Genomic DNA, 19389 nt, shown 5'->3' with positions numbered 1-19389 from the left:
TTGAACACTACGCTACTCTATGCAACAAAGTTACACGTCACAAAACAATAAAACCGAAGATCTCGATATAAAATCGATAAAAACATCGACGTCATCCGATGCACGGAAGGAATGACAATTATTGCCCGCCTTGACGATTCAATTTGTTGAATAAATGAATTTTAATCTAAATTTCATACAAAGGTCGTTATAACTACGCATCTGTAATTTTTATGCCTTACCTTGTTTTACGTTTGTAATTTTTTAAGGACACACGAGTAGCGGAATAAATATTCATAACAATGATAATTATTAAACTGTTCAAAATATATTCGCAAGGAAAAGTTTTTTACGTAACTCATAAAACTGGTATTCATGTGATTAATTTAATAAATTACGCATCTAATTAAAAAATACACCGCAAATTATTATATTTTAAATTTAATTAAAATTTTCTTTAATATTTTTTCAATTAAAATTAGTAATCCGCGTACTTTTTGTATTGGCTTTTAAATGTGAGCACTGTTGGCCTAGTGGCTTCTCACATTCCTGAAGTCCTAGGTTTTGAGCACGAATGGAATTTCAGTCTATGAGCGCATGAGCATTATCCGCTCATCAGTGAAGGAAAAAATCGTGAGGAAACCTGCATGCCTTAGACCCAAAAAGTTAACGACGTTTCGGGCACAAATAGATCACCTATGCATATTAGAAAAACCAATTGATAAAGAGCAGATACAGTAATCTGAGACTCAGCCCGAAAAAGGTTGCAGCACCGCTGGTTTTTGGGCAGAAATATAAATATGATAGCTTAATACAACCAAGTGTGAAAAACTGTTCGAGTATAGAACTCTATCCATGTCTATAATAATTTGAATCGGTCTTAATTTCAAAAAATAGATTACACGTAACACAAGCCTTAACAAACTTATCTACCGTTAAACAGCCGCAGGGTAATACTTCTTGTAGAACGATCGGTAGTAATGAATATTTTAAAATTATGTTTAGTTACGGTATTTATAAATATTCTGTAGAACGAACTTTACATGTTTTTCCATAAAATGTGTGTATACCCAAAGGGCAACTATTTCTTAGATTACACAAGATCATTACACGGTTATTGCATTTCCCAATGTTAATATCAAAGGTTGAGTGCTAAGTTCACTTGTAACACAGGTTTGCAACTCGAAGATGGTTTACTGGAAATAGCATGTTATTTGAAAAGATTAATAAGAATATTGCATCGATTCCTTCCCAAAATATTAAGATACTATCGGTTATTACAACCAAATATAAGTAGTCCCTTCGAAGTCGTTATAACAGTATTTGACTGTATTAACTAACTATACACACCAGAGCGTGTGTCCTTCACTAATTCATTTGTTTTCACTGTACAATCATGCTGAACTGCCTCATACAGACAAACGACAATTCCAGTACAAAAAATAATATTAGTACAAAATATATGTAGCGAACTGTACTGGTAATTAAAACATTACTCGCGAAACATGCTTGCTATAAATATAGCCGTATATAGTACCTATGGTAGCAGTATATTAAATAAGAGGCATCTTATATACCACCAAAGGAAACTGGGGTATGTGGTTCTCTACTCACTCCATCCCTCTCCTTCTGAGAGAGCCGAATTGGCACTAAAACCCTCGGCAACCCGGCAATTCGAGCCCAATTTTGCTTTGTGTTTCAGAAGTTGATACAAAGTGTGGCAGAAGAAACCTGTTCCTTCACCCCAAGAAGAGACCTTAAAGAATTATCATCAACTTGATTTCAACGTACCTTATAGACTGTAAATACAGAGAATCATTTTTATAATAAAAGCCTTCGTTTCACTTTCAGATACATTTAAATTTATTTATATTTCTACTATTATTTATATCTCATTAATTTCTAGATATCTGTAGTAGGTACTTTATTGGCAAAGACCTCCAAATCCCGCCATTTTTGTCTGCCCTGTGCCACTCTCTGCCATGTACCACCTCTTGTCTCTTTAAACTGGTCTACCCATCTTCTAAAATTTCTTCCACTTTTACGATAATTGTACCTTGGACACCAGTTAAAAAATTTTTGCTCCACTTTTCTGTTCCTCGCCGTGTGTCTATCCCATTTCCACTTAAGTTTATATATCATTGTGACATCTGCTACCTTATAGTACCTAAGTATCAATTTTTTCTTCCCTATCATACATAGATCCATCTATCTTTGACACAACTGTATTTTTGTATGCAGCGATTTAGTGGACACCCAAGTTTGTGATCCATACGTTAGTAAATTTTGGTTAGAGTTAATTAATTACAAGAGTTTGCTAAAGTTAAAATAATAACAAAACCAAATAAAACTTCATAACACATGAGCGATAGGTGAAAACAAACCCAACAACCAGATAATGAACTATTTACAATTCGTATCTTACAGCTGTTAATACAACGCTTAATATGTTTAGCTAAGAGTTAGCCAGTTTATGTCCCAAGACGTCTCATAATATTTATACGTACTCAAATATAACGATTTCATAGAGGCAGCCAAAAATATGTCTAGAGGAAGTGGATTTAGGGCCTGACGTGTATTGTGCGAAATCGACTAAGGCTGGTTATACCCATTTTCATGGATAGTTAAAGCCACTAACTACATTTTTATCAATTTTAATTAAAAAAATCATTTTTATTTTTTGTATGTGTTGACCCAGTGGCTTGAGTTTGCGCCTAGCAACCGTGAGGTTGGCGTTGTAACCACAGCTATGCGCCAATGAATTATTCTTTGTAAGTGCTTAAAAACTCAATGTTTTCTTTTACCGTAAGGGAAACATCGAGAAGAAAGCGAGTAGCCTTAAACTCAAAAAGTCGTGGGCGTAAGGCTGATGACCAACCTCCCTATTAGCACAAAACACATACAGAAATGAGAAATCTAAGGACTAAACACAAAAGGTAGCAAAAGCACCACTAGTTTTTATAAGTTTTTGAACACTATTTTCAACAATCATTTAATAAAAAATCGATACAACTTGCTACGAAGCTGAATGTCTGAATTTTTTAAGGAACAATTGGGACGAAAGAGCCTTTTTGGCTTCAGATTTAATCTATAATGACCATACAAGTATGTATTAATGTTGAAAAGACTCTATACCATCACGGAGATTAATTTATTTCCCAGTAAAGTAAAATATGTTACAAAGATCGAAAATGTCGTATAGTGTTTACGATTGATATGTCACTATTTCATATTTTGAAAAGCGAATAGTATAGTCCTACCCGTCCGAAACCTATCCAAAACAGACGCGTACCTACCCTTCTCAAATTACGTATGCAGGAAGTATGTTTTGAAATATCTCTTGATCTATGGCGAATTACTTTTATATTCAGAAGCCGAACCAAAGAAAATTTTACTATTTAATTTTATGAACAACTAGCTGATCCGGCAAACGTCGTTTTGCCATGTATATAATTTATAATAAAAAATAGGGGTTGATCGTAGAGGGGCGAAAATTAGGGGTTGTATGTATTTTTTAATGCTGTATCATAAAAAAATAGAAATTAAAAATTTTGTCTAAAAAATAAAATTAGGGGTTACCCTAACATTTTTAGGGGGATGAAAAATAGATGTTGGCCGATTCTCATAGATACCGGATAAGCACAAACAATTTCATCAAAATCGGTCAAGCCGTTTCGGAGGAGTATGGCAACGAAAACTGTGACACGAGAATTTTATATATTAGATTGTATTCTTTAAAAGTTAATCAAAAAATTAACATCGCGGAAGTCATAACTCTATAAGGTCTTGTAGCGAATATTCCGTCTACCGTCTACAAAGAAAACCGACACTCTAGTTCCGATTCGAGCTGAAAAAAATGGCTGGCTGGAAATGGTGTTTTTAGCTCAAATATTTGTCTAACGGTTTTTACGCACGTAATATATATCCTAAAATTCTTGTACAGATAAAAAACCGACACGACATTAAGCAGTCAATGTTAAATTACCCCGATTATCAATCAAGTACCACTTGCCACATTTGGCCACAGCTAATGTAAACGCATTCAGTTTTTTGCCGCCAAAAACGGCTTCGAAATCCTTGCAAAGTTGTCCTGTCAATCTGTCAATGCGTCACCCGCTGTCTGGTACGACAGTTTAATGTGAACGATCACACGAAAACAGCCTCCCGATTCTGCCTACGAAAAAATCTGCGACACGTTTTGTAAGCTTCACATTTGACGTCTAGTCAACATTCAAAGCTTCTTTCTTTGATTTTATCTTTCGAAGACATTATCTTTGCTATTATCCTTCTTATTGAATGTTAGTAGCAAATTAGTTTCACATTTCAGAACTTTCTTTCGTTCGTGATAACTGGTATTTTTGTGTATTTTGAAGCATACACAAAAAAACTTAATTTCTGTGTCCGTATGTAACTTCTAAAAAATAGGCTAATATGATCTCCATACCCCGTATAATAATTATCGTTTAATTATGATTAATTATGGTTGTATTAATACATTTCATTATCTTGACAATAAAAAAACTATTGAATATTTAGGGTCTGTTTCACAATGTATGAATAAAGTACCAAATAGCTATGCAACACATATATTATTTGGAAGATAAATTGTGCTATTTGACATTCATCGGACTTTTAACTTATGATGGCCTTTATGTGACGAATAGCGCTATCTGACAGTCGTGAAACGCAACAATAGTGTTTATCCTACCAATAAGTAATAAATAGCTAATTCGAAACTTATCCGTACATTGTGAAACAGACCCTAAATCCGTTTAATATATTTAGATCGGTGTTTTTTTAAACCAATAACACCATTAAAATGTTTTAAACCTGAAATTAGTGCTGTTATGTGCACAAATCTCTCATTAAAAAGTTACTAAAACTAGAAGTTTTATATAAAGCTTCATAATTCGCACTTTCATATAAAATTACACAAAGAATGAACAACGAAGAGCAAAATAAGTGAGAAAATCCGTACGTCTTTGCCAATATATAATGTTTACTGCACTCTGCAGGTTGGTATGCCAAGATTTTTCCGATAGTTCAAACTTTAAGTAAACTAGGTTGAACAAGGAATAAATTCCTATATTTGTATATACTTTTATGTAATTTTATACTGTACATATGAGGTCGTATTTCGACTATTTATAGGGGCTAGCCGCGGTCCGAAATACAAGTCATGTTGACAGTTTTTAAAGGGAACGCTGCCAATTTTCTTAATATTACACAATACGTCCTTTGATGCGTGTTGATACTATCTGAAGGAGTTTTAGTGGGTATAGTTCACCCGGTTCTCTGAGTAGCAGAATGCCTTGAGTAAGCCGATCACATACCCCTGTCACTTTTAGTGCGGGGGTACTATAAAAAAAAATATATCAATGGCGCTACAACCTTTATAGGTCTGGGCCTCAGATTTCTGAATCTGTTTCATGATCAATCTAATATGCAAGTAGTTTCCTCACGATGTTTTCCTCGACCGTTCGAGCGAATGTTAAATGCACACCTAGAGAGAAAATCCATTAATCGAGCCGTGTGGCAGAGCCGGGGATCAAACCAACGACCTCAGGGTTGAGTATCGCACGCTAAAGCCACTATGCCAACACTGCTCCATTAATCATTAACCCACTATAAATGTAAAGTACTTGCGAAAAAGTAAATGTATATTTAGAGCCAAGCCACAGAATCTTAATAAAAATAAAAAGCATAAAAAACATTCAAGCGAAGTGGCGCTCAAAGGTATGGAAGGTAAATATGAAAGAGGTTGTTAAGAACATTTAACCCCCAACCCACAACTCTACCAAACCACTCAACAATATTAATCAACACTAAAAAGAAAATGGACGCCATTACAATCTAAGTGAGCAATAAATTATTCCATTACATTGATTAATGAAAATTTAAACAGTCAACGGGTTAATGTGAATACACGACACATAAAGACGTGTTTAGCATTTTATTTCTAATGCCATAAATATATTTGAACTAGTGGCAAAAGTTATATAATCTTAACACCTGGTGTTAAAATTTAGTATTTCCAAATAAATTGCCGAATTTTTTTTAAAACTATATATCAACAACAACCTCTTGATGACCATTACCAATTTGACCATTGGAAAGGTCGACTTTTAAAAAATAGCCTAATAGGATCTTCATAGTCCTTTCATATAAACGAACTTCATAAATTTCTTTCTTTTACTACGAAGCTAGTAAAAAAAATTTTATTTAATACTTTTTATAAACTTTGGAGTCGGTTTTGATGAAAATAAATTAATTTAAAGTTCTTCACAACACAAAATTGTTTCATTGGTAGCGTCTAGAAATTCTAAAATTCCAGTGTAAAGTCCATTGTTTATTGGATTAATCAATCTTGTGCTGTTTAATTCCATTTCCAAATTACTTGGACGATTTATCTAAACAACTCCCTTATCCAACGTTTGAATGACATGTCTGGCCGTCTCTCCCCACTCCTTCAAAGTAAGCTGAAATAACACTATCATAGAGTCAAATAAGTGAAGGGCATTTTTCATCAGAAATGTAGATAAATTGAGGTAAATAATACATAAATGAAATCAAGCTGTATGAAGAATAGAATGAATTAGAAAAAATAAGAGATTTGACAAAAGCTACAGATACAGTCTAGTATGCCAAAAATTAAAAATGGAAGTGTGAATATTTCTAGAATTCAATATGGAAATAAGGAGTCACATCATGGAAAGGAACTAAAAGCAATCGGCGAAAGGAGGACCCCAAATGGGAATACCATTTAACTGCTGTCCCCACAATGTATTCAAGTGGCTTGTGTAAAGGATGAATACTACGTACAAAAACTTTCCACCACAATCGAATTTTTTCTCCACTGCGGTAGTGGAGATACAATTCAACGTATATTTTTTTTAATTTAAACCATAACCTAAGATTAACGTGTTTTAACAAATGTTACTTGAATTAAAACTCTATCAACATTGAGCCTAAATAATGAATAAATTTAGCCATTTATGGTATTACCTACTCAGACGAAGTTAATGAAAATTGATATTTTATCTCTAAAAGGTCGATAGTCAAAGTAATTTATTCCAAAGGTGTCCTATCTTCCATCCCATTGAATTAAACGAGACGAACAGGGTATAAGAAAATAACTGAAGCTTATTTACTATTTAAGTATGAAACATTTAATACTTATTTTGAAAATTGCTTTGTAGAACGCCCTGAATTACCGTTTGTCTCTTTATCATGTAACATTGAGACTCTAAGCCCATAATAAAAATAAAAAAACTCGTAGAATCATTTGAAAAATTATTCATACTCATTATTGAAAAATTGCAAAAAAAACAATTTAATAGTTATCAAACAAGCATTGACATGCTTGCTGATACAATAAATAATCTCGGTCGCCAGATCAATATAATTGCGATAAAATAAATTATATTTTTAAAACACAATTTCCGAATTATTTTTATTGGTACCGTTGTTGATATAGGCTAAACATGGTTGATTTTTAGATTTACTTTTAGACGGATCAGTGTTTTTGAATTACAACTTTACTTTACTCTACTCGATTCCGAGACTTGAAAGTGTTGCCAACTCCCAATCCATTCCGCAAAGAGCTTTTTAAAGAAAATCAATAGTTATCTATGGGAGAACCGTTGTTACGTATTATTTAAATATATGTTAATCGCTAAGTCAGCGCGCCAGAAATTGTTTTATGTTATTTCCGAATATAAACTTTTGACTGTAATGATATAATCCATACAAAATAACAATGCTATTTTCAATTATATTAATAGTTAGATTATATACTAATATTAATAGACCTCCCGAAATCCAAGTTTATATTAAAATTCGGCAAAAATAACCCGCAAATTCCTACAAGATAATCGCTTAAACAGCTAAATACAATAAATAAATGGCGCTACAAACCTTTGTAAGTGTGGGCCTCAGATTTCAGTATCTGTATCGTTTGTTAATCCAATAGGCAAGTATATAGGTAACTTTTTGGGTCTAAGGCAAGCCGGTTTCCTCACGATGTTTTCCTTTCGAGCTAATGCTAAATGCGCACATAGAAAGAAAGTCCATTGGTACAAATACAGATGACTGTAGACCGTAACGGTACACGTACCTACAGTACATGTTAACAAAGCACAGACCTGGTGGAACGGTTCTGCGAAAAATTATTAAATATCTAAAGGCGGCAAACAAATATCAAAAAACGGATCTCGCAAGGAATTGCGCCCCGGCTCGCCCGTGAATATTGTAATTAAAAATATTACCGATGTAGCCGGGGCGTATCTCGCGAGACGCGTAACGCGTCATCCGTGAACAAGTTTATTGTAATTAATATATTTTTAGTAAAAATTTAAGAGATAGAAAAGGTCCCTGGACACAATGGGAGTAGAGTGCTATTATAATAAAAAATAATAATAATACTAAAGCCACTTTAATTCCATACTATATAAATTACAAATCAGATGGGCATTACTTTTGTTATTATACACTTAGTCTACATTCGTTATTATTATTTCCATTACTACGTGTATGGATACTTTTTGGGTAATGGCCTCCTCCTGATTAATACAAATTTAATTTCCCGTAATTATATGAAACGCCAATTGTATTAAACTGTAATTATTTCCCGGACCACATACAATATACATTGACTATGCCGGAACGTCACTATTCAACTAATGGCGATTCAATGATGGTGATTGGCCTCGATCCTCACATTTATGTATCTGTTTCGTGATATTTTTTTTGTTCATAAGCCCCAAGTGGTATCGTCGGTGGTTGAGTCGTCGTACGAGCGGAGTTTCACATATATGATACAAACATGAACGACGACTCCACGATTAAAAGCCAAGCCACTAGACTCCTCAAGGTTGCAAACGCCATCATTGAAGTACTAATATAAGGCCATTTGATTATCTCCATTTTATTTATAGTAAGGAGATTAATCGATTCTGTATATTTTTGGCGCTTCGCTTCCTACTTCTACGTTAAGGCCACTATTTCCGTCTTTACGCTTTGTTTGATTACGTCAATAAAGTTTTATGTTAATCGATGAACATCGACCACAGGTACGGTGTACAGCGGATAATGGCTACATGACATTAGGTCATATATTTCTGAATTAAATCAAATAATAGAAAATAAGGTGGACAAGCGATTAAGCATATTAACGTATAAGCAGAATTGAATCGAATTTTACGATTGTGCGCTCCGTTTGATTGTGATTGGTCAACAGCATCTCTAGTCCATTACGCGACTATAATGCGTCATATTACGTACGTGTGACCAATCACAACCGCACGCACAGTTTCGTCTTTTGTTTAACATTTCCACCTGAAGTGTTCTTAGGATATTGAAATAATAATAATTCATAAAGTGCAACAGGCTCGTGTGGCTGGGACATGTGAACCGAATGGCGAATCCCAAGGTCTTTACTGGACCCACTACCCGGTGGCAAGAGATAACTTTTATGTCGCAGGTAAACAGCTTATTTGACAATATGAAACAAAAAGTGTTATTGAGAGTAATCTGTGTACAACATAGCTTTTAATAAGCGTTATGGTGTAAAAGAACTTGTAAATAATTATTAATTTGATATTTTTATAGGTCAGAAACTTGACTGAAATCGGTCATATTAGTCGAATCGATGATAACGTACTTACTATGCTTATAATTGTTGTTTTTCGTCGAAATATATGTGTATTTGTGTAATTTAATAATGATAATTATAAAAAACTTGACGCTTGTTTACGTGTTTACAGGCATCGTACGTCATAGGGACTGGCGCGACGCCATCTTGTCTAAAGAAGCGTTTTGGCGGGTTTTTAAAATTATAAATATTTTATTAGATTTTTTAAAGCGAACACTTATCAGACCTAAAACTAACAATTTGTAATAGCTTCTATAGTCACTAATAAATAAACTATATTTTTTTTAATTTCGTCAAATAGCCTGTTATATACGATAAAAATATATTCTTATAATTTTTTATAATCCCGATATATAGTTATAAATAACAGGAATGTTAAAAGATAAGATAACACAGATGCGACAAGAGGAATCTTTTCGCATCTGTATTAAACAGAACTCTCTTTTCCGATGTTAAATGCACAGTTAAGAATAAATTAACTATCTTTACGATAGATGCAGTAACTTTTTATCGCCAACAGAATCAATGAATAATTCTGTTTTGCTCTAAATGACTAATCTAAAATTCAAATCGCAGCTTACAGCTTCATGTCTATACCAGAGACACAAAGAGTTGGTCTATTTTATTAGAACCATATTTATTTTATTTATTTATTTTTTATTTATTTACACTTTGTTGCTTAATTATATTTAAAAAATTTTTTTTAACAAAATTACAAGTAAAGGAAAGGCAACTGGCGGCCTTATCGCTTTCGAGCGATCTCTTCCAGGCAACCACTGTGAGAAAAGAAAAAAATAAAATGTATTAAATTACATGAGGTAGGCAAAAATACATGTATTACATATACTTGTAAAGAAAAATAAACTAAACAGGAACAAAAAGAAAATAAAAAACAAACTAAACTAATAAAGGATACATTAAAAAAAACAAATTATACTACTAATAATAATAAAAAGTGCACATAAATCATTTTAGTTTAATTTACGATCAGTCTCACGTCGGTTAGTTAGTATTATTAAAGTTATTTCCATATTTCTACAGACTACAGAATTTCATTTATTACTGTCATTCATGGCACTTCTTCAACCCTCTTCATTTCTGAAGGTAGTTAGTGTCTCCAACTTCCTCCACTCTCTCCTGTATTCGGCTTCTCATAGGCACAGTGAAAGGGAATTTGATGTCCAAAAACTATTTTCTTTATTATTACTTAGTTGATCAGCCAGATAAAAGAATATTCTGTGAGAAAGTAGTCAATATTATATCTATTTTTGTTTCCTTGAATCAAACTCCTTTCACACAACTTTATAAGCAAAATCCTAAATGCCTTCTTATCGTGGCTAGAGTACAGTTTGTATGCAGTTACATTTTATCGATGCAAAAAGATTTCATCGGCCAATAGATGGCGATCCATTAGCGATTAACATTAATTAAGCCATAAAACGTGAGCGTTTGTATAACGTTTAATAGCGTCATAATTCAGCAAGCTTCCATAATGAAATCTACGTATCAGTAAACTTAGGATGAATAAAAAATGTATAACCAACAAAAAGTTAAAATATTTGATATGGCATTTCGGTAGATTATATTTTTGCAACAGGTAAGGTATCTATCGCCTAAACCGGTAAACTGGTAATGGTATGGTAGGGTATCGTCTACCCGTTGGTCTGACCAAATAAAGACAATTATGGGTCACAATATCCCTAATGCACTAAAACAAGCTGAGGATAAGAGTGGTGTGGAGGAAGTCAACGGATCAGTTAGGGCATTACCTACATGACAGGCACTTCAGTAATGAAGACTAGGAAGTTTTCTTGTATACGTTATACAATTTTCGAAACCTTGGAAAGTTTTTAAAAAAATACAATCTTAATATATACAAAAATAACGCGTCACGTTGTTTGTCCGCTATGGACTCCATATCAAATTTGCCTTTTGCAATGTGTGCAGTTTTATATAACTTTAATTTTAAAAGATAGGATAGTTTACTTTTTAATTTATACCCGCAATATTATTTTATTGCAAATTATTTGTTTATTATTTGACAGGAACAATTCTAACAGATGGCGCTGTATTGAAAGTACCAACGTTTCACATAAGCTATAATTTACTGGCATAACCACCAGAAAATTATGGAGGTCCCCATGACTGGTGTTCAAGAGAAAGTCCAAGTAATGTACTGATATTTAACTATTTTTTTTCTATGTTTAATAATTCTATAATAAATTGACACCAAATTTATGGAAAATTAATCAACACATTACTTATTCTAATCCACGCACTAATCCCATAAAAGTTAGAATAGTGATAAATTACTTTGCGTAGACAGCCCTAATCGCGAGTGTGGGAAAACTAGGGATGCCAGATATTCTAAAATAACAACAGAAAACTTCCGAGAGAGAGTGAGTATTTGTTCCCCACGATCCCAAGGACACATCGAACTTGCATACATAAATATAAAATGTAGGAATCGGTATTATTATCGCTATTGGATGTTAGAGTACGGGCGCAGAAGTGAGAATTCATATTTTACATCGTTTTAAAATAAAGTTTTACATGCAAAACTGATTCTAGATTCGGAATATCCCACTTTTGTATTAACTACAAATATTTAACCTTTCAACCGATAATACTTTTACCCACGAATTTTATATACCTTTGCCTAATTACTTAGACACAATATAGATCCTGTGAAGTCCATAATTAAAAGGAATAAATGCGACCAGTTTTCGCCTTCGTCAACGCATGATACAATTTACAAGAATGCATATATGATCTAATGAAATGCTAACCAAAAATAAAAAGCTATATTTAAATTTTAAATGAAATATAAATAAATTGACAAGAGTGTACCCTATCACGAACCCATTTTTAAAAGTAACTAGCAAACTCGGCGAACTCCGTTTCGCCACCAGATGGCTTCGTTTTATGTAACATTTCGTTTGGTGATCCCGCTTTTCTGTTGAAATTTTTCCTGAATTTTCTTTGCTATAAACCTCACAGAGCCCGAGACCTTTCCAACGAATGCAAAACCGTGGAAATCGGTTCGTGTGTTCTGGAGTTATAGCGTCAGGAAGGAAAACCCGACTTATTTTTATTAAAAGTAATTTTGATTCAACTTTTCAGAAATTCGTAGATACCTAACTAGCGAATAGATTGACGCATTACAAAGAATTAACCGTACGGGTTATAGTGCAATGTTAATGTCTTATTGTCTTTTAAATTTTATTGTGTACTAAAGATATAGCCAAAGATGGAATATGTTATATATATATATACATAGGTTAAAGTAAAGTTAAGTAAAAAATCATTTAATCATATAGGTAACATAATTTACACTTATGACTCGTCAGTAAAGAAATACATAGTTTTTTCTAATTTTACATTTACTGCCAGTTCTCAAATCAAGGGCGTAGAACGGGAGAGAAGAACTGGTAATAAACTCTCCGCCACTCCCTTTAATCGCCATTTTTTTTACACAACGTTTGTAAGGAGCTGCAGCCATTACACCATGTTCCACGTGACATATCAAGTAATTAATAATAATAACAAAAAATTTAAAAAAAAACTTGTCCTCTATCAGTAGGAGGCATGGTGAAATAGGAGCACGCACTTACATTCTCGTGGGAACAACACGCAAACACATAGTCGAAATAACCAACATCACCGCATACACGAATTCAAGTACGACCAGTCACCACAAGCTGCACCCAATGTATGTTTCAAATATACGAAACAAACATTTAATTAAAAAATATAATTCGCTGTGAAATGACTTCTATTTGTGTCAGCCCTAACACGTTGAGGTAATAAGGTACTTCCTACGTGGCGTCGCGGGTCACGCGATAGGGAGCCATCGTTACTAATTAAAGCCGTTAACAAATCGTTACGCCGTAGTAAAGGCTTATGGTGGTTTCACATATAACGAAACTTAGAAAAACGTTGCGTGGTGGGAGAAAATTCGCGCATGTACTTCAGTAGGAAAATACTTGAAAACGACTTCTGCGCATCTATTGACTCTGACAAACATATTTGCAGGGAATACTGCACAGACTAATCGCAACGTTAGGGCGAAGTTTGGTGAAAACTACCCTATTCATAAAAACTAAAAAAAAAAACGTTTTAATAAACTAATCTATCTCTTTTCATTATAGCGTAAATTGAATATGAAGGAAAGAGAATGCTTTAGTTAAAACAGTGCAATAACTTTTTCACTTTTTATGAATAAGAATATGACTATATGATATATTAATATTTACATATAACACAAAATGTATTACTATTTGTGTTAAAATAACTTTAACGGCTGTTAAACATATAGTCGTAGAATAAGTGATACCAATTCAATATTCAGTTCATTATCAATTTTCTATGCATTTTAATAAACAAAATCTGTACTTTATGTGGTCATAGTAAGAAAATAAACTTACTTAATTCGTAATATAATTAAATAACATTTGATAAGGCAAACTCGCTACCGACATACGTTTTAGTTACAACTAAATTTGTAATCCCAAAGGGAAATAACAAGCTACTTATTATCTTTTCCGTTCAAAGTTGTACTTTGTAAATAAAGTATGAAATACTTTGCTATTCTGCAAGTTTCGCTGAATATGTTTAAAGTTGAAAAGTTACACACGTTACACACGTTATTTTATTTAAATTCCGTAATGAAATTTAAAGAATCTATATCGATCACATCAGTATCATTAGAGAAATGGAAAAATGGAGTCAATCTTGGCTTTAACCGTATTCTTTTATATATGGCCAAGGTGCAAATGAATTTACGTATTCTTCGCACCAAAGAACCGAAATAGCCGCGGTATCACCTACTAAAACCATGATTGGCTCCAAAATCAGAAGTACTCTCGAATGTGATTCACATTCTACCGGGACCTCAGTGGTTTGGCGTCGTGAGATAGTATACATGGGTGACAGGAGAATACTCCTCTCAAAATTACGTTAAGGATTTCTTTACGTTAAGTTCATTCCTAGCGAATAAGCTATCGAGATATAATGAGTAACGTTATCTGATAACGACTGAGTTTTTGCTGGCTCAACAGATTTGAACGGTGGTTATATTATAACTTTATTATTTTTTTATTAAGTACTCAAGATTGATTACATTTGAAAAATTTTCGTAAGTTACCTATGTAATAAAATTAGATTGGGTACTGGTTTAATAGAATTTAAAATTTGAGTTTATTTTTCGATATTAAGTTACGCTAAACTGTATTTTTTAATACAGCTTAAATACAATTTAATAAAAAGGAAAGCGTATTTAAGTACAAACAAATTTAATTATTCATAAACGTATCATAGTTTACTATGTCGTTATTATAAATACAACTATCATAACTATTTAAAAGCAGGTTTATCTTAAATAAAAACTAGGAATTTTCTCTAAGATCCGTAACGTACAAACGTATGATTTATGTTTCTGTATAACCCCAGTTATAACGATCCTCTCATACATGACGCAAGTATCTATAAGACGCGGCATTGTTGACAGATCTTTTGTTTCGAGTTGTGCATTTGTAGACTTATAAATGAATCGCTATTATTAGAAATGCCTTTTAAGAGTGGCCTCTATTAAATACTACCAGACTAACAGTTTAAGGTGAATTTATTATGAACTAAAAATTCAACAACACCAAAACTTCTACTTATTCTAGAAATCAATCTGTATCTCGTTGTTTTTTAACAATTCATTGTCCTAAAATACTATACCTGAGCTAAAAGTTAGATACAATATTACGGATTGTGAAGGCGTTTAATGTAGAGATATATAGAGAGGAAATAGGCACTTACCTATTGTTGTCTTTATGTCTAGGCATTGCGATATGTGAGGAAACTGAAGTATCTTCCGCCATTTCTTGCTTTTGCCCTTGTTGCTATCGGAACCGCCTGAGAATAAAACAATTTGTGATGTAATTTCAGAGGTCATCAATTAAACAATTGAATCTCATTTATTTATAGTGTTTTTTTTTTAATTTCGTTTATTGGGCCTTACGCAATGATTATATTTATTAATTCAAAAAAATATAAACAAATACAGTAAAAAACATTTATTTTTATAATAAACAGTATTTAGAAGCATAAAATTTTAGATATTAGGCGAAATGCTAACAGGAAGCAATATTTGGTGCACGTTGTGATGATGCTCACAAAGACTGATTTGTGGATACCTTACTAAAAGATTACTTTCTTTTTAATTAGCCTGAGAACAGACTGTCATACAAAATGAAGCCCCAAGCAGGCAGAATATTAATTAAGATATTACATTTAGGTTTTTACTTGTTATGGTTTGTTAGAAGTTGTTTTTTTTTATGGATTACGCTACTAATTTTGCCTTAATAAAATTCTTAAAGCAATTATCGAAATTAGTTCAATATATCTCTAAACAAAGACATCGCTTGCGCAACATATTGACGCAACGGTATTACGTAAACACAGCAAGATTTATAATTGAAATAAATTTCAATACAAACTGGATCTTGGCCTCTAGTTCGTGTAATTAGAGCAATGTACACATTACACTATGTGGAGAAGGGTACTTTACGATGTCTAGATAAAAGCATTGATATGAAAAACAGTTTCGATCTGGTTCTAATAAAACTATGTATATAGAAATACATATACTACGGTTACGCGTCATACATTCAATGGGTATTTAAAAGAAAGTAAATTGTCGCACTTTAGAACTCGTTGAAAATTAATATACCTAACACAATTGTTATTAAATATTTTATAAGGCTTTTGTACATAATATTTTATATGGCAACAAAGAAATTAATTAATAAAATAATATGCTAATGCCAATTTTTCACGAGATTGACACTATTTTAAAACATATCTTTAACACACATTGAGCAGCCTCAAACACATTAAGCTTCATAGAGAGACAAATTGTTTATTAAAGTACTTGACGTTTTATACGTAAATTATACACTTTATACGTTTGATTTTTATCCGATGCTATCTGAACGAAATCGGATTTGGATTCCAAGTTTCAGGAAAGCTGTTTATCTCTTTGAAACTGAGAGTATCTGCTTTTTATTTAGATTTATGCCATAGTTGTACTCTAAATAAGATTTCTTGTATCAATAGAACATCCGGAGATATTAGAATCATCATTATAATTACCATTTTTGTGACAAATTATTAATGAAAATTGTGCTACGAGTTTTGTTGCCGTCGCAATAAAAATTATTTAAATTAAAAGAAAAATATTCAATATTCCACATAGTCGTGATAGCAGTCAGCTAGTCCTCATTATTTAATCAAAACTGAACAGATTGTACGTTTGACCTTGTTAAATAAGGGAGTAAGTATCGTTAGACGAAGACCGCCAAATTAGCTTTACCCTTTAATTAACCCCAGCCAGGCCTCGGGGTGTTTCAGCTACTATGATTCATCAAAGATGCGCCTATAGGATAACATTATTTTAAATTAAAATAATTAACAGATGTTTTTTAAAACACAACACCTTTTTGTAGCTTTTACTTTTTATAATATAAATAGCAATATCAAATTAAATAGTAATTGTAAATATTGCAAAACACAAATAAGTAAAGGAATATACATTGATTAAAAAACTTTATACCAAGAAACTGAAGTTGTTGAAAGAATATAATTTAAAGCTCTTGTTTTTATAAAACTGTTCAATAGTATTGTTGAAGATAAATATCAGGTGGTTTGGACTTAGATAAATATTAAGACATAACATAATAACAGTTATATATGAAAACTTATGATAAAAAATATTATATTTATATATATATAAAAAATATCATTTATAAAAACTTATGGTAAGTATGACATAGTGGCAGTTACAATTATGAATATCAAAAAATGTATAATTCTAACATAATATGATATTAACATTGAAAGTTTTCAGTGTACAGTTGAGAAGAACTGTCAATAAACTCTTTTTAATTGCCAATTTCTTTAGATGCCTGTAAGGAACTATGAACATTACACCATGGTCCATATCATATCAATTTCATTAATCAAAAAATCAATGGTACTTTTTTTTAATGACTTGTTATGATTATCATTAATCTCTGTATTCAACTATCTGTTGCATGTTGATGTAAGGTTTAGTGCTATGAATGCAAATTGATAACATTGTTTGTATTAAACATGTCAATAGGGATGTCTGAAAGATGATGTCTGAAGTATAAGTAAAGAAGTTTGAAAATAAATATAACTGTAAATAGTGCTTGATTGGTGATTATTGCACACATTGTTCTTATAGGGTTTTTATTTATATTATGAACATTGTATTTTAAAATTGTTAACAATTTTAATAATTATGAGTTGTGACATGTTTATGTTTTATAAAGAGATGAAAAATAAAATACTGTTGCTATGTGGTCTATGACATATGGTAAATAAAGTATAGTGGTTTTTCTTGTCTCTTCTAATTAGAAAAAACTTGAGAAAATCCATTACAATCTTTAGTGTGCTTGACATATATTGAAAGAAGATAATTAAGAGTAAAATATGCAAATTTAAATAAATGATTTGAACTATCACAATTATAAATCATATGAAATTATAAAATGCTTATTATGTCTGTCTATAATGCATATGAATATGTCTTAGTTGCAAATGTAGCCAGGATAATAACAACAAGTTGTAAGATTGAAGATTATGCTTTTAAGAATCTAAGCTATAATTAATTATTTAAATTTATGCAATCATGAGGTTAGACAAAACAAAACAATGTTTTATCTTGAGGTAAATAATAGACGCATGAGTTAACGTTACGGTCATCGCGTCGAGATAACGCGGTACATTAATGTAATTAATTGATTGCTCTCTTTTAACACGGTTACACGATTATAAGGGCATTGAACTATCTCGCTTACGTCGTAAACACAACAAAATATTTTGCATACAGAATCCACGCTCATGAATTATTCGCATCTATAATTTAAATTTTAAATAAGTAGTTACGTACGTACCCTCTCTGGCTTTCAAGTAAACAGTGTTGGCTACGATATTTTCTAATTCCATCAGTTCCAGTGTGGCGGATTTTATCGTAGACCCTCCAGGAAGTTATTATCCGCCTATGCGGCCGATCTGCCGCCTTCGACGCGTGCGAAATGCCGCCCATCAATGAACAACAAGAGATCACACGAAGAACTCAACACTACACAACATTAGCTTTCGTCAGCTAATTGTTAAATGCACACAGATATCACGCACAAGTCACAACCCTTCCAACACACAACAACTAGTTAACGTTTTCTCACAGGGGTGTGACGGTCCACAGAGTTGAAGCCTTTAAATTTACAACTGCTAACTGGTTATTATACAATAAACCCCGCGAGTGAGGTTATCCGGCCTCTTTCTTTCAGTTATAGGACTTAAAGAACACGCCCCGCGAAAGCATCAACTTGACAACGGCACCAATAGGCCACACATAAATTGATACAATTCACAATTTGTTCACAACTCACAATGAGCTCGTAAAAGTAGGTCTAGTCACCAATCCCAATGTATAGTGGTAAATGCCAAATGCTAATGCCAGATTTGTGCAAAGTGACAACTGACAGTCAATACAAGTGGCATACCCTATGAACATGGACATGGACATGGACACACTCTATTTTCTATGGCATCCCTATTTCCTTTAGCAAATCCTAAAAATTACATATTGAATATTGTAAACCTATTCCTTCGGGTTTAATAAAGCCGGTTTATAAGTAAAAATACGTTTAATAAATGTTATCACAACAACCAATCTTTGA

At 32.5% G+C, this 19389-nt stretch overlaps 1 protein-coding gene across 2 annotated transcripts in view; it reads right to left on the bottom strand.

The window, feature by feature from the left end:
• LOC125063208 (G protein-coupled receptor kinase 2) overlaps nucleotides 1-19125 on the bottom strand; it is a 50765-nt gene extending 31640 nt beyond the window's left edge. For both annotated transcript variants that reach the window (XM_047669507.1, XM_047669508.1), the window contains exons 1-2: nucleotides 18601-19125; nucleotides 15440-15535 (exon numbers count right to left, since the gene is read on the bottom strand). In XM_047669507.1, coding sequence (XP_047525463.1) covers nucleotides 15440-15535; nucleotides 18601-18652 — 148 coding nt within the window. In that variant the 5' untranslated portion in view covers nucleotides 18653-19125. The remainder of the gene's footprint in view (nucleotides 1-15439; nucleotides 15536-18600) is intronic.
• Nucleotides 19126-19389: the final 264 nt, after the last annotated feature.

Source organism: Pieris napi, chromosome 3 (assembly GCF_905475465.1).
Source record: "Pieris napi chromosome 3, ilPieNapi1.2, whole genome shotgun sequence".
In the NCBI taxonomy this organism is placed as follows: Eukaryota; Metazoa; Arthropoda; class Insecta; order Lepidoptera; family Pieridae; genus Pieris; species Pieris napi.
This window is presented reverse-complemented; position numbering and strand designations above follow the sequence as displayed.